Source organism: Schistocerca nitens, chromosome 9 (genome assembly GCF_023898315.1).
Source record: "Schistocerca nitens isolate TAMUIC-IGC-003100 chromosome 9, iqSchNite1.1, whole genome shotgun sequence".
Lineage (NCBI taxonomy): Eukaryota > Metazoa > Arthropoda > Insecta > Orthoptera > Acrididae > Schistocerca > Schistocerca nitens.
In genome coordinates, this window is record NC_064622.1 from 313,903,845 (window position 1) to 313,919,599 (window position 15,755).

At 43.6% G+C, this 15,755-nt stretch overlaps 1 protein-coding gene across 1 annotated transcript in view; it reads right to left on the bottom strand.

Moving 5' to 3' along the window:
- Positions 1-294: 294 nt before the first annotated feature.
- LOC126204205 (radial spoke head protein 3 homolog) overlaps positions 295-15,755 on the bottom strand; it is a 340,719-nt gene continuing 325,258 nt past the window's right edge. Inside the window, exons 7-8 of the mRNA XM_049938604.1 lie at positions 10,191-10,453; positions 295-1,392 (exon numbers count right to left, since the gene is read on the bottom strand). Coding sequence (XP_049794561.1) covers positions 1,354-1,392; positions 10,191-10,453 — 302 coding nt within the window. The 3' untranslated portion in view covers positions 295-1,353. The remainder of the gene's footprint in view (positions 1,393-10,190; positions 10,454-15,755) is intronic.

The following is a 15,755-nucleotide window of genomic DNA, read 5'->3' on the forward strand; positions in this document are numbered from 1 at the left end:
GGTCATTAAATTTTGCTGTAATGGGGTGGGCAATATAATTCTGTGGTCTCAGACTATCTTCTCAACTTTTGGATAGAAGTAAGCAATGTACAAAAAGAGATACATTGTCCTGACAAATATGAGATTTGTCCCTTGCAGTGTTTTACTATTTCCACGCTTCATATATACTTTACAATTTTTTACAACAAAATGAAATATCGGTAAAAACAAAGGGCATTAATGAATATATTAGTCGAGAAATAATTGTCAAAATAACATCTATTTTGAACAATATTCTTCAGGATGTTCCAGAATTAATACCACATATAATTCGTTATACACTTCTACATTCTGAAATGTTATTATCCCCATAAATCGAATTCACAAAAAATTATTCGTTAATTCATTATAGAATGGGAATAAGTATGACAAACTAAGTTCTTCAATTTTAAGTAAATAGGTTAACTACAGCACTTCATTACATCAAGGATGTGCACATTCCAGATGCAATAAAAATCAACACTGATCAGTACACTTCATAATTTGAATTAACTTTTGTCACATGTTAAGGAGTTCTGTAACATCTGTTGATGCCTTCAAATATTACAATTGTTGTTCTTTTTTAAATAATAAGGCTCAACTTATTTTTAATTTTCATACTTGCATAGACTGTGAAGAGGTTACACCTTCTGGTAAGATCATTTAAGATTATAAGTAACAGAAAGAACATAGAACAGAACTCCATGGTGGACCTCACTGATTGATTCAAATGCTGAGTGCCTATTGCTAACGTAATATCTGTGAAAATGTTACACAAGGCTTTTTGTCATAGAAGTGAGATAGAAATACTCAAACTGCTGTGTCTTGTACTACATAACATTTTGACTTCACCATCATGAAGATATCATGGTTTTACACAAACAGAAGCCTTAGCCAAGTCACAAAATAATCAAAATAGTTATAATATCTGATTTATTCAGTCTAGTAAATATATCCTGTTCAGATGATAGTCTTATTTGAAATCCATATTGTTTGCTACTAAGAACGATTGTCTGTACTAGGTATTTATAAATTCTATTGCAAATGGTCTTTTTTTAAAAGTTTTAAAACTGCTAACATTATTTCAGCTGATCTTTATTTTAACGACAGAGGACATGAATCGATGAAACGATTGTATTGAATAAATTATCTGAAATGGCATTAACAGGGCAAAAATTTGTGTTGTACATCTCTGCTTGCACTCTCCGAACGTTGGTATTTTCTTCCGGTAATTTGGCGGAGCGGTGTGTCGAAATGGTTCGCCTGTCGTCCGTTGGCAGCGCTGTGGCGCTCCAGAGGCAGTAGCGCCAAGGGCCGCGGTGGAGATACTGAGAACTAAGACGACGCTCCGGACTCTTCTTCGTCTACTGCCTCCTGCAACATTAAAGTACCAGTTTCAGAAACGAGACACTTCGAAATCCTGCAGAGCGGTAAAATCACAGTGTTTTAACAAGGGAATACAAAGCTGGTAAAAAAATTCTACACCAGAAAGGATTGCAAATAACGAAATTCTACTTACTGCGCGTTCACAGTGGAGTAGGAAGTGATTTGGAACTACAGAATGTGCAAAAAGTAATACCTAGAGTTGCTGCCTCTGGCAACAACAATGGCTTGAACCATGTAGGGAAATAAGTCGAACTGAGATTGGATGCCTGATATGGATATGTAATTTCATATTGGTTCAACTCTATCCAATAGTTGTTGATTAATAGTGGCTGTCAAGTGGTGGCGTATCAGCGTATCTGCAACCCATGAGCAGATGTTTCCAGTGGGAGAGAGATCTGTATGTGACCTTGTGGTATCATATTGAAACGGAACGTCATGAAGACCTCGAAAATAGAGCCCAACCACCAGCCTTGAAGTGTCACATTTCCGGTTATTCCAGGGCAGCCAAGTATCCGATTCACGAGCCATGTCCCGCTCACGTAACATAGTACTCAGCCTGGATGCACATTTCCCCCACCACCACACCACCAGACCACGCCGAGTGAGAGGAGGGGGAAGAGAGGGAAACTGCGAATATACCATATTTAGATGGTAATGCAGTCTCAATGCATATGTCTTAGTTTCATATTTCGTATTTCTCTAGAGCACAGATCACAAACGAAACAAATTTTATTTTTCGAGCGTTGAAGACATATTAAAATTTTTATCTGGTACAGTATGCTGGCTTATGAATAGTTGCAGAAAGTTTCACAGATGAAACTTCCTGGCAGATTAAAACTGTGTGCCAGACCGAGACTCGAACTAGGGAGGCAAGTGCTCTAGCAACTGAACTACCCAAGCACGACTCACGCCCCGTCCTCACAGCTTTACTTCCGCCAGTACCTCGTCTCCTACCTTCCAAACTTTACAGGAGCTCTCCTGCGAAACTTGCAGAACTAGCACTCCTGAAAGAAAGGATATTGCGGAGACATGGCTTAGCCACAGCCAGGGGGATGTTTCCAGAATGAGATTTTCACTCTGCAACTCTCTCATTCTGGAAACATCCCCCAGGCTGTGGCTAAGCCGTGTCTCAGCAATATCCTTTCTTTCAGGAGTGCTAGTTCTGCAAGTTTCGCAGGAGAGCTCCTGTAAAGTTTGGAAGGTAGGAGACGAGGTACTGGCGGAAGTACAGCTGTGAGGACGGGGCGTGAGTCGTGCTTGGGTAGCTCAGTTGGTAGAGCACTTGCCCGCGAAAGGAAAAAGGCCCCGATTTCGACTCTCGGTCCGGCACACAGTTTTAATCTGCCAGGAAGTTTCATATCAGCGCACATTCCGCTGCAGAGTGAAAATCTAATTCTAGTTTCAAAGATTTTTGCACTCAGTTTGTCACATAATCATGACTTCATTAGTCTAATGCGGGGTGCACTCAGCCCTTGTGAGGCAAACTGAGGAGCTACTTAATTGAGGAGTAGCGGCTCCAGTCTCGTTAATTGATATAGCGCCGGGAAAGCGGTGTGCTGATCACATGCCCCTCCATATCCGCATCTAGTGACGCCTGTGGGGTGAGGACGACACGGCGGCCGGTCGGTATTGTTGGACCTTCCAAGGTCTGTTCGGACGGAGTTTAGCTTGGTTTTTATTAGTTTAATAAAAGAAAAAATGTCTTTCATACCCGTACTATCTTGGCCAAAATATTTGGCACTTTTGCAATAATGAAGGTGTGGGAACTCTACCTGAGAAAAACAATGTAGACATTCTGGATAATTTTAATGTGCAGGGATTTGCCTTTAAAATGGGGACTGCATTACAGAACAATGAGTCACATCTGTACATGTGCATGGGTGCTTTCAACTTAAATCGCAAATGGTCTTGAAAACAGATGTAAGACTGGCAATGTCCTCAAATAGTTCAGAAAACTATCCTTGCGATTCTTTCAGGAGTACAATAAATTCCTCAAGCCTCGTGTTTTCCTTAACAACAACTAACTTATGGAACTGGACTGCCGGCCGTAGTGGCCGTGCGTTTCTAAGCGCTACAATCTGGAACCGAGCGACCGCTACGGTCGCAGGTTCGAATCCTGCCTCGGACATGGATGTGTGTGATGTCCTTAGGTTAGTTAGGTTTAATTAGTTCTAAGTTCTAGGGGACTGATGACCTCAGAAGTTAAGTCGCATAGTGCTCAGAGCCATTTGAACTGGACTGTGTTTGCCAACTATTGTCCCTACTATAATTCGATTTCCTTTTTTATAGATTCCCAACAAATCGTAAATAAGTTGTTGGAATGTTATACTGTGGAATGTATGCTCTTGCGGTGCCAGTCTTTTGCACCATTCTTAATGTCTGTAAAACAACGCCCACTAATAATCGGAGTAGAAGACTGAAGTGCACCGTTGGCTATTAAAATTGTAAAATCAGGATAGACAGCAAATGAACGAATTTAACTCATTGTGCATATACAGTGTAGCAGGAAGAACACATGCATAAATTTGTACTTGATTTGCAAGTCTTACTGAGCTTGGATGACATGTGTGGGTACATCATTCCATGTTGCATCGACTGTGTGCCAAAGATAATCAGTCGAATTGCCTGGCGAGTGGGTGTGAGATTTGGAGAACGTGACATCCAGGGCAACTATCAGCTCACGTAGCAAAGGCAAGATGTGGTTTTGCGTTACCTTGTTGAAACACTACAACACGGCCAAAGGATTTAACACGTGTCTAGGAGTAGCGTCTTTCATTAGTAATCAAAACGTTCTCGGTCCCGGATTCGAACCCCGCCACCGCTTAGATTTTGATTCAAAATTATCAGCACTGGTGGCCGAAGACTTCCAGCATAAGAAGTCACCCTCATTCTGCCAACGACCTTGTCAAAGAGGGCGGAGGAGCGAGCATAGGTTCAGGGCACTCTCTTGCTTTTGGGGTGAGAAACTGCCCTAAAGGTGGACGAATCAGCAAAGATCAACGGCATCAGTATGCAGAAGGCTATGGAAACCACAGCATTAAAGACACATAATGTGTATTAACAGGACATGTGGCCTGTAACTGAAAATGTGTCATGACAATCTCTCAATTGGCAAAAAATCCGGGAATTGTCCCCCATCCGGATCTCCGGGAGGGAACTGTCAAGCGGGAGGTGACCATGAGAAAAAGACTGAATATCCAACGAAAGGATGACGCTCTAGAGTCGGGATGAAGAGATAGAGAAAGTATATGAGGATGGTGGGTGAGCAACTCAATACGCATTTGAATTTAAAAAAAAAAAAAAAAAAATGGTCGTCAACACAGTTCCCACGATTAAGACATGAAAGTCCGAGAAATATCGCATAATTAGATTAAAAGCTCATGCATCCAAGTTGCTGACAAGAATAATATACAGAAGAATGGAAAAGAAAATTGAGGGTGTGTTAGGTGACGATCAGTTGGGCTTTGAGGAAGGTTAAGGCACCAGAGAGGCAGATCTGACCTTACGGTTGATAATGAAGTAAGACTAAAGAAAAATCAAGACAATTTCATAGGATGTAGGTTGATTCTTACAAAGAAGATTACAGCAACGAGCCACTTTTTATAATGCTATTTACTTACTTAAATAACGCCGTTACCGGTTTCGAACCGATAGGTTTATCTTCAGACGGCTAGATAACGTTTTATATTACATTTAGACTTTTGTTTCCCCATCTGACGAAACTTCCTTGGGTTGGTGATGCCCTACAACCAAAACAAGATGTGAGGCAGCGTCTTTTTAATCGTAATTGTCAGATGGGGAAACAAAACTGAAAACGTAATGTAAAACGTGAACTAGACGTCTGAAGATGAACCTACCGGTTCGAAACCGGTAACGGCGCTATTTAAGTAAATAAATAGCATTATAAAAAGTGGTTGATTGCTGTAATCTTCTATGTAAGAGTCAACCTATATTTTGTACACAGGCACGGGCTCAATATGTCAGTTTTTGACAAAATATCAAGTTCATAGGATCTGTCAAACTCTGAAAAAGCGGTCGACAATGTCAAATGGTGCAAAATGGTCGAAATTCAAGGAAAATAGGTGTAAGCTACAGGAAGAGATGGGTAATATACAACATGTACAAGAGCCAAGAGGGCATAATAAGAGAAAAAGACCGAGAACGAACTTCGCGGATTTAAAAGGGTGTAAGATAGGGATGTGGTATTTCACCCTTACTATTCAATCTGTATATTGAAGAAACAATGATGGAAATAAGATAAATGTTAAATATTTTGATTACAATTCAAGGTGAAAGGATATGCTGATGCTATTGCTATCTTCAGTGAAAGGGAAGAAGAATTACAGGATCTACTATATATGCTGGCCGGGAGACCCCTCGCGGGGCGGTTCGACCGCCGCTCTTCTTTAACGCCGCTACTGCGACCTGCGAGTGAATGAGAATGAAATGATGATGATGAAAGACACACAACACCCAGTCATCTCGAGGCAGAGAAAATCCCTGACCCCGCCGGTAATCGAACCCGGGACCCCGTGCGCGGGAAGCGAGAACGCTAGCGCAAGACCACGAGCCGCGGACACAAGATCTACTGAATGGAATGAACAGTCTGAGCACAGAATATGGACTGAGAGTAAATCGAAGAAAGACGAAAGTAATGAGAAGTAGCAGAAATGAGAACAGCGAGATACTCAGTATCACGAATGTTGATAATGAAGAAGATGAAGTTAAGGAATTCTACTTCCTGAGCAGCAGAATAACCAATGATGGACGGAGCAAGGAGGGCGTATAAAGCAGACTAGTACTGGCAAAAAGGGCATTTCTGGCCAAGAGAAGTCTACTAGTATGATACATAGGCCTTAATTTGAGGAATTAATTTCTTAGAATGTTCGTTGGGGTGTACTGTCAGCACACCTCTCACTGCTGACATGGTAAGGGAAACAGGAACAACCGTCACCATGGTGGTAGTCTGTCGTGCTCCAGAGATCGTTGGACATCCCGTGCAGATACGTATCTCTCTGCAATCAATCTGATTCCCTGACCACTTGAAAGTGACACAGGTCAACAATCCTGCTTGGGAGAGTGCGCAATGTCTCTGTCCTCTCGGGCGCTAGTCGCGTGGGGCCATGAGATCGTGCTCAATGGCGCACGAAATGAGTAATAAAATGTGTACCGAACAGAAGGTGCCTAGATCAGAAATGTTTGCAGCTTACATGTACAATACCAGAATATTTAAGATGAAAATGCTACATACAAATGAAAGTGAGTATTTATTGAGGTGACTGATGATGCCTCAACACATTGAGGCGAAATGCCTCTGGCAAATGAAACTTCACCTTTATCAGTTCCATACAGACGGTTCTAAGCCAAAACGCGGGCAGCAGTACCGCCACGCACCACAAAGTTGCTTATGTAGAATGTAGAATGATATAACACACGCTCGATAGGTCACGACCCTGATGCTGTCGCGTTCCGATACGTGATGGCAGCCGTTTCTATTTGTCACATGAGGCATACCATGGCCGTTTTAAAAACAACTAATGAACAAATTTTATTTGTGAAAGAGAAATCAGCTGTGCGAAAGTAAAACGCAGTTGCGCTGGCGGTATCGGAGAGATTGGTGAAATAATAGGCAGTTCCAGAGATCGATGACAGCGGTGTTCGGAAAGCGAATAGCTAACGAAAAACAAATCCACAGCGCAAGAAAGTCGTCTTAAGCGTACACAACAGACCAGCGAGCAATCTGAGTAACAAACGCAGTACAGGCAATACCAAGACTGTACTGTTCAACGGTGCATAACAAGAGGCTTCAAATACCAGCGAGAGAGACTGTCTAGCAAGAGCCAGACCGGCCTACAGTCCTCAGCGGCGACTGCACTCGACGCGCCGGCCGCGGCGGCGGCGGCGGCGGCGGCGGCGGCGTTCTACGCTTGGAAACAAGCTGCGGGCGGAATATGTATTCCGAGTATGAAATTACAATCAAATGAATACCCCTAGCTGCATACAGGCGTTGATATAAGTCAACGGGGACATGTCCGAAAGAATAGATACCAACTTCATGTATATATAGTTAAGGCTCACCGGCCATTTGATCATCTTACAATGTAACCTTACACGGCCGGTGATTATATAGGCAGTACAGAGGGCGCCACTGTCGATCACGTGGCGTCGGCTATGAGATTGTCTCTGGTAATAACGACACAACGTCAAAACTGACGAGGATATCATCCGGGCCCACGCTCGTTTGTAGAACGGACAGTCATATTAAAAATTCAGCTCATTTCATTGACAAATTAAAGGAAACGAGCGTGGGCCCGGATGATATCCTCGTCAGTTTTGACGTTGTGTCGTTATTTACCATGATTCCGGTAAACGAAGCTATCTTACGCATATCGGGTATTTTTCCTACCGATATTGTGGCATTATTCCGACACTGCCTGACCACAACCTACTTTCAATACAATAATAACTTTTATGAACAGATTGACGGGGTGGCTGTGGGCAGTCCTCTCAGTCCTGCTGTGGCTAACTTATTTATGGAAACTTCTGAACAACGGGCGTTGCAGACTGCCAGTAAGAGACCAGCCAGACGGTATCGTTATGTCGATGACACGTTCGTAGTATGGACACACGGAGCAGAGGAGTTGGATGCCTTCCTGACACATTTAAACAGCATTAATACGAAAATCCAATTCACTATGGAGACGGAAAGGAATGGGCAATTGAACTTCCTGGACGTGTCTGTGATTAAACGACGGAACGGAACGTTGGGCCACAAGGTGCATAGAAAGCCCACACATACTGATCGTTATCTACACAAAGAATCAAACCACCACCCTAGACAAAAAAGAGGTGTAATGAAAACTTTGGTAGACAGGGCGTACAAACTTTGTGAACCTGTTTATTTAAAAGATGAGATTGATCATCTGCGGTCAACTTTCGTGAAGAATGGCTATTCTAGCAAGGATATAGATCGAGCACTTCGCTCTAGGCAGAGAATCAGGAGTAACGACGAACAACAGTCGTCCAAGGCCAAAGTTTTTCTTCCGTTCATTAGTAAGGTCGCAGACCGCATTGGGAAACTTTTAGGCAAGTATGGGGTGGAAACTATTTTCAGACCCACCAGGAAAATAAAAGAATTTTTAGGGTCGGCAAAAGATGCATGACACCCTTTGGCTACACCGGGGGTATATAAAGTTCCTTGTAGCTGCGGCCAGGTTTACATCGGTACAACAAAGAGAAGTGTGAACACCCGTCTTGTTGAACATCAGAAGAATTGTCGCCTGGGTCACACGGATAAATCGGCTGTAGCGGAACATGTTTACCAGGAAGGTGATCATGAAATAAAATTCAGCGAGACGAGCGTCATATCAAAAACCTCGCATTATTATGCACGCTTGTGTAGAGAGGCTATCGAGATTGATAAACAACGTAATAATTTTAACAGGAAAGACGAAGGTGTTAAACTGGATAAAATTTGGATGTCAGCGTTGCACCGCAAGCGTGACGATCGATTACTTTCAATCGAGACTGTTGGCATTACCAGAGACAGTCTCATAGCCGACGCCACGTGATCGACAGTGGCGCCCTCTGTACTGCCTATATAATCAGCGCTTCCTCGAGTTCTCTTCGCAGTTCGCCGCTTTACCTCCGAGGATGTCTCCCGCAGTCGGAGACGAAACGTCAGGAGAGAGTTTTATACTTCGACCACTGCCTATCAGCCCGGAAGTTTCAAGTGAAGGATTTGACCATCTGTGTGGTTGCACAAACAGTGCCCGAACTCCTACGGGAATCGTCAAAAAGCCGCGTGTAATGAGTATGATGGGCAGGGGCACTATGAAATAGTTCGCGCCACAATAAGTTGGGAATGTAGGTCTCACGGGAGGCGTGCCAGAAATAAGCCCCTGCAGTCGCACTGTCCTCTGTGTCCTCGGTGGCTTAGGTGGATAGAGGGGTCTGCCATGTAAGCAGGAGATCCCGGGTTCGAGTCCCGGTCGGGGCACATATTTTCAACTGTCCACGTTGACTTATATCAACGCCTGTATGCAGCAAGGGGTATTCATTTCATTGTAATTTCATTCTAACAAGATGCATGGTCACCGATGGTGTCTGTCCTTTCGGACATGTTCATCTTCATATATATATTCTGAGTATCTCTAACGTGTTCCTTGTATCTATGCTCGGGCTGTGCGGTAAATCCGAATGGGTGTCGATACTAAACTTTTACTCCTACTTACATCGTCTGGTTGTCCTGAAATGAACATGTCCGAAAGAACAGATACCATATTCATATATATATTCCGAGTATCTCTGACGTGTTCCCCGTATCGATACTGGGACTGTGTGGGAAATCCCAATGGATGTCGATACTAAACTTTTACTTCTATCTACATCGTCTGGTTGTCCTGAAATGCCAGTCACCTGCATAACGAAGGATGTATTGCACTTTATGGTGTTGCAGTTTTAATGGTTAGGAGTGTACCATTTCCAGCCTTCCAACCTTCCTCGTGCAGGTGCATGAAGCGTATCTTACAAGTGTTGCAACTCATTTACTCTGCCCATGACTTCATACTATCCGTGACAGTCATCAATTCCCTGTCTTTCCATGTTTAGAAATGTGAGCACCAGCTCGACATGCTTATTCTCATCTATACAGTCCAGTGCTCCAGTTTTTCCGCCACCGTATAAATCCTCCCAACTTGTCAGGAGGAGGCTACACGCCTTCTCTTCCCTGCCAGTCTTCTCCTTATGAGCCTCCTTCAACCGCAGCAGCAGGCCACGTCACGTACCTCTGCTTTGGCCGCCTCCACCTCGGCCAGCTCCAGCTCCTTCTTCAGCCTGTCGGCGTGCTGCCGCTGGAACTCCTGCTCGTGCTCGTGGCCCTCGAGCCAGCGCTGGTGGCGGTCGCTCTCCACCAGCGCCATGTAGATGTCGCGCCGCGAGCGCACGATGTCGCGCACCAGGTCCGTCAGCACCTGGCGCGAGGCCACCATCTGGTCCATCTCCTGCCGCACCTCGTTCATCAGCCACGGCATGAAGTTCTGCAGCACGTCTGCAACGTTACAGGAAGCGGCCACATGTCACGCGACAGGTAGGTGTACACAGCTACTACAAATTAATGAAACACCAGTATTGAATGGTAGCACTTGAACGTCGTGTCTTGGGGTTCACGTGGTACCGATTTATCCGAGAGAGCGAGTTCCACTGTACACGGCAACAACGTGTCAGCGAACGGACGCATAGCAAGGGAATAGACGTGACACAGTATGTATACAATTCCCACCCTTCTTTCAGTTGGAGCCTGCCTACGTCTCTCTTCAGACATCTGCCTGCTTTGCCGGAAGTCGACATCGAAGGACGTGTACCATCTGCTTCTTCGACAGAGCGCCCGGAATAGGGTGGAACGGAAACATCCAGCTGTTAATTGGCACGTGGTGTAGCGCACGGTCCACCACCTCCACCTACCTACAACAGTCAGATCAACATGGTACATTGTCGTGAACCGAAAATACCCTACGAATGATAAAAAGTACGCAATACATTTGGCGGATTCGCCCTTGTGTCAGCAATGCGGCGTGCTGGATACGGACGACCATCGGCTGGTCTGCGGCGAGGCATTGGCTGTCTGGACTCTCGCAAGAAAGATAATAGCGTTCATGCGGCGCACTACCTATACAGCAGTCTCTTCTGACATAGTATTTTTTCCAGAGGAAACGTATTTTCCGCGTCATAAGACGAACGCAGTGGCGTGGATCACGGTCCATTACATCTATAGAGACACACGTACGAACGTACTGAACGTCCTGGATTACTGGCAATACTTGCAAGATGGACACACAAAACTATTACGGCTACAAAAGTACAAGGATTGGTATGACAATTTCCTAGTAACGGTTTTTGCGGACCCGCCTTATACTTCGGGTGTGCCGGGTGCGCAAAGATGAGCGGCGGTGCTTTCGTTGTGAAACCGACCAAGTAAAGTGATCGGCTAAGAACACTATGCGAGTATGCGACCTAGGAAAAACTAACGATTGCACAGTTAGCAAATGGATGTACTTCAAATTTTGTTTTCATATCTATAAATACTTTTCTTTAGGATGCCGGAGGTGGCCCCACTTTGATTTTGTTGTTATTTCATGCTGCATGGTAGGACGGCAGCGAGGTTCCTTCCAGGACATTTATCGTGTGTCAGGACGTACTATGTTTATTTTGTGAATAATAAAGGTTTCTGTTTCTCCTACCTTCCTTAATTAAAAAAATAATAAGAATAAAAACCCCTCACTCCTGACAAAAAAGTGGTTCCCTTGTTAAAAAAAAAAACAGCGCAACAGTCAAAGAATCTGGCTGGGGAAAACAAAAATTGGTAGAGCACTTGCCCACGAAAGGCTAAGGTCCTGAGTTCGATACTCGGTCCGGCACACATTTTTAATCTGTGAGGAAGAGTCATATCAGCGTATAAAAAAAATGGTAACGTGCTTGCCTCAAATACAGCGAGGCCCCGGTTCGATTCCCAGCCGGGTTGGAGATTTTCTCCACTCGTGAACTGGGTGTTGTGTTGTGGTGGCCTAATCATCATTTCATCCTCCTCACCGGCACCTCCCATTTATATGTGCCAATTAATTTTTTACACTGTGTCACTTAACATTTCCTGAAGGATTCCAATTGAAGTTGCGTCATCTTTGTCCAGTACATTAAAGACTGAGGTCAAACCATCAAATTTTTCTGCATAACACTGGACCCGAGTTCCCCACCGTATTACTACTGCGGTGGGTGGCAGTGATGCCTTGGGTTTTTAGTCTTGAATACGTGAATTCTTATCGGCTACTTAACGAAAACTCTTTTCCGTTAGAAATAATTGTATTCACATTAGGATATAGTTTTCTAATTTCCTCACATAGTCTGTGTAACCGAGGCACAATGCATGTAATTTGGATCATTTTAGAGCAACTAACAACAGGACCTCTCACTGCCTTTTATATATACAGGATGGTCCATTGATCGTGGCCCCCTCAAATATCTCACGAAATAAGCGTCAAACGAAAAAACTACAAAGAACGAAACTTGTCTAGCTTGAAGGGGGAAACCAGATGGCGCTATGGTTGGCCCGCTACATGGCGCTGCCAGAGGTCAAACGGATATCAACTGCGTTTTTTTTTAAATATGAAGCCCCATTTTTATTACATATTCGTGTAGTACGTAAATAAATATGAATGTTTTACTTGGACCACTCTTTTCGCTTTGTGACAGATGTCGCTGTTATAGTCACAAACATATGGCTCACAATTTTAGACGAACAGTTGGTAACAGGTAGGTTTTTTAAATTAGAGTACAGAACGTAGGTACGTTTGAACATTTTATTTTGGTTGTTCCAATGTGATACATGTACCTTTGTGAACTTATTTCTGAGAACGCTTGCTGTTACAGCGTGATTTCCTGTAAATATCACATTAGTGCATTAAAAGCAACGGTGGTAACATTAAGAGTTCAACGGGAATTCCACTGTTAAATGCAGAGGAGAGAGCAGATAGGTGGAAAGAATACATTGAAAGCCTCTGTGAGGGTGAAGATTTGTCTGATGTGATAGAAGTCGATTTAGAAGATATAGGGGACCCAGTATTAGAATCGGAATTTAAAAGAGCTTTGGAGGACTTACGGTCAAATAAGGCAGAAGGGATGGATAACATTCCATCAGAATTTCTAAAATCATTGGGGGAAGTGGCAACAAAACGACTATTCACGTTGGTGTGTAGAATATATGAGTCTGGCGACATACCTTCTGACTTTCGGAAAAGTATCATCCACACAATTCCGAAGACGGCAAGAGCTGACAAGTGCGAGAATTATCGCACAATCAGCTTAACAGCTCATGCATCGAAGCTTACAAGAATAATATATAGAAGAATGGAAAAGAAAATTGAGAATGCGCTAGGTGACGATCAGTTTGGCTTTAGGAAAAGTAAAGGGACGAGAGAGGCAATTCTGACGTTACGGCTAATAATGGAAGCAAGGCTAAAGAAAAATCAAGACACTTTCATAGGATTTGTCGACCTGGAAAAAGCGTTCGACAATATAAAATGGTGCAAGCTGTTCGAGATTCTGAAAAAGTAGGGGTAAGCTATAAGGAGAGACGGGTCATATACAATATGTACAACAACCAAGAGGGAATAATAAGAGTGGACGATCAGGAACGAAGTGCTCGTATTAAGAAGGGTGTAAGACAAGGCTGTAGCCTTTCGCCCCTACTCTTCAATCTGTACATCGAGGAAGCAATGATGGAAATAAAAGAAAGGTTCAGGAGTGGAATTAAAATACAAGGTGAAAGGATATCAATGATACGATTCGCTGATGACATTGCTATCCTGAGTGAATGTGAAGAAGAATTAAATGATCTGCTGAACGGAATGAACAGTCTAATGAGTACACAGTATGGTTTGAGAGTAAATCGGAGAAAGACGAAGGTAATGAGAAGTAGCAGAAATGAGAACAGCGAGAAACTTAACATCAGGATTGATGGTCACGAAGTCAATGACGTTAAGGAATTCTGCTAACTAGGCAGTAAAATAACCAATGACGGACGGAGCAAGGAGGACATCAAAAGCAGACTCGCTATGGCAAAAAAGGCATTTCTGGCCAAGAGAAGTCTACTAATATCAAATACCGGCCTTAATTTGAGGAAGAAATTTCTGAGGATATACGTCTGGAGTACAGCATTGTATGGTAGTGAAACATGGACTGTGGGAAAACCGGAACGGAAGAGAATCGAAGCATTTGAGATGTGGTGCTATAGACGAATGTTGAAAATTAGGTGGACTGATAAGGTAAGGAATGAGGAGGTTCTACGCAGAATCGGCGAGGAAAGGAATATCTGGAAAACACTGATAAGGAGAAGGGACAGGATGATAGGACATCTGCTAAGACATGAGGTAATGACTTCCATGGTACTAGAGGGAGCTGTAGAGGGCAAAAACTATAGAGGAAGACAGAGATTGGAATACGTCGAGCAAATAATTGAGGACGTAGGTTGCAAGTGCTACTCTGAGATGAAGAGGTTAGCACAGGAAAGGAATTCGTGGCGGGCCGCATCAAACCAGTCAGTAGACTGATGACCAAAAAAAAAAAAAAAAAGTGCAATATATGCTCAAAATGATGTCCGTCAACTTCAATGCATTTGGCAATACGTGTAACGAAATTCCTCTCAACAGCGAGTAGTTCGCCTTCCGTAATGTTCGTACATGCATTGACAAGGCGGTGATGCGTGTTGTCAGGCGTTGTCACGATAGCATTTATCCTTCAATTTTTCCCACAGAAAGAAATCCGGGGACGTCACATCCGGTGAACGTGCGGGCCATGGTATGGTGCTTCGACGACCAATGCACCTGTCATGAAATATGCTATTCAGTCCCGCTTCAAACGCACGCGAGCTATGTGCCGGACATCCATCATGTTGGAAGTACATCGCCATTCTGTCATGCAGTGAAACATATTGTAGTAACATCGGTAGAACATTACGTAGGAAATCAGCATACATTGCACCATTTAGATTGTCATCGATAAAATGGGGGCCAATTATCCTTCCTCCAATAATGCCGCACCATATATTAAACCGCCAAGGTCGCTGATGTTCCACTTGTCGCAGCCATCGTGGATTTTCCGTTGCCCAATAGTGCATATTATGCCTGTTTACGTTAACGCTGTTGGTGAATGACGCTTTGTCGCTAAATAGAACGCGTGCAAAAAATCTGTCATCGTCCCGAAATTTCTCTTGTGCCCAGTGGCAGAACTGTACACGACGTTCAAAGTCGTCGCCATGCAATTCCTGGTGCAAAGAAATATGGTACGGGTGCAATCGATGTTGATGTAGCATTCTCAACACCGACGTTTTTGAAATTCCCGATTCGAACGGTCCGGACACTTGGATGAAGTCGTCCAGGATACCGAGCAGCATACATAGCACACGCCCGTTGGGCACTTTGATCACAATAGCCATACATCAACACGATAAAGGCCTTTTCCGCAGTTGGTAAACGGTCCATTTTAACACGGGTAATGTATCACGAAGCAAATACCGTCCGCACTGGCGGAATGTTACGTTATAACACGTACTTAAACGTTTGTGACTATTAAAGCGCCACCTATCACAAAGCGAAAAAAGTGGTCCAACTAAAACATTCATATTTCCTTACGTACTACACGAATATGTAATAAAAATAGGGATTCCTATTTTAAAAAAGCAGTTGTATCCGTTTGACCAATGGCAGCGCCATCTAGCGGGCCAACCATAGCGTCATCTGGTTTCCCCCATCAAGCTAGATGAATTTCGTTCTTTGTAGTTTTGTCGTTTGATAGTTATTTCA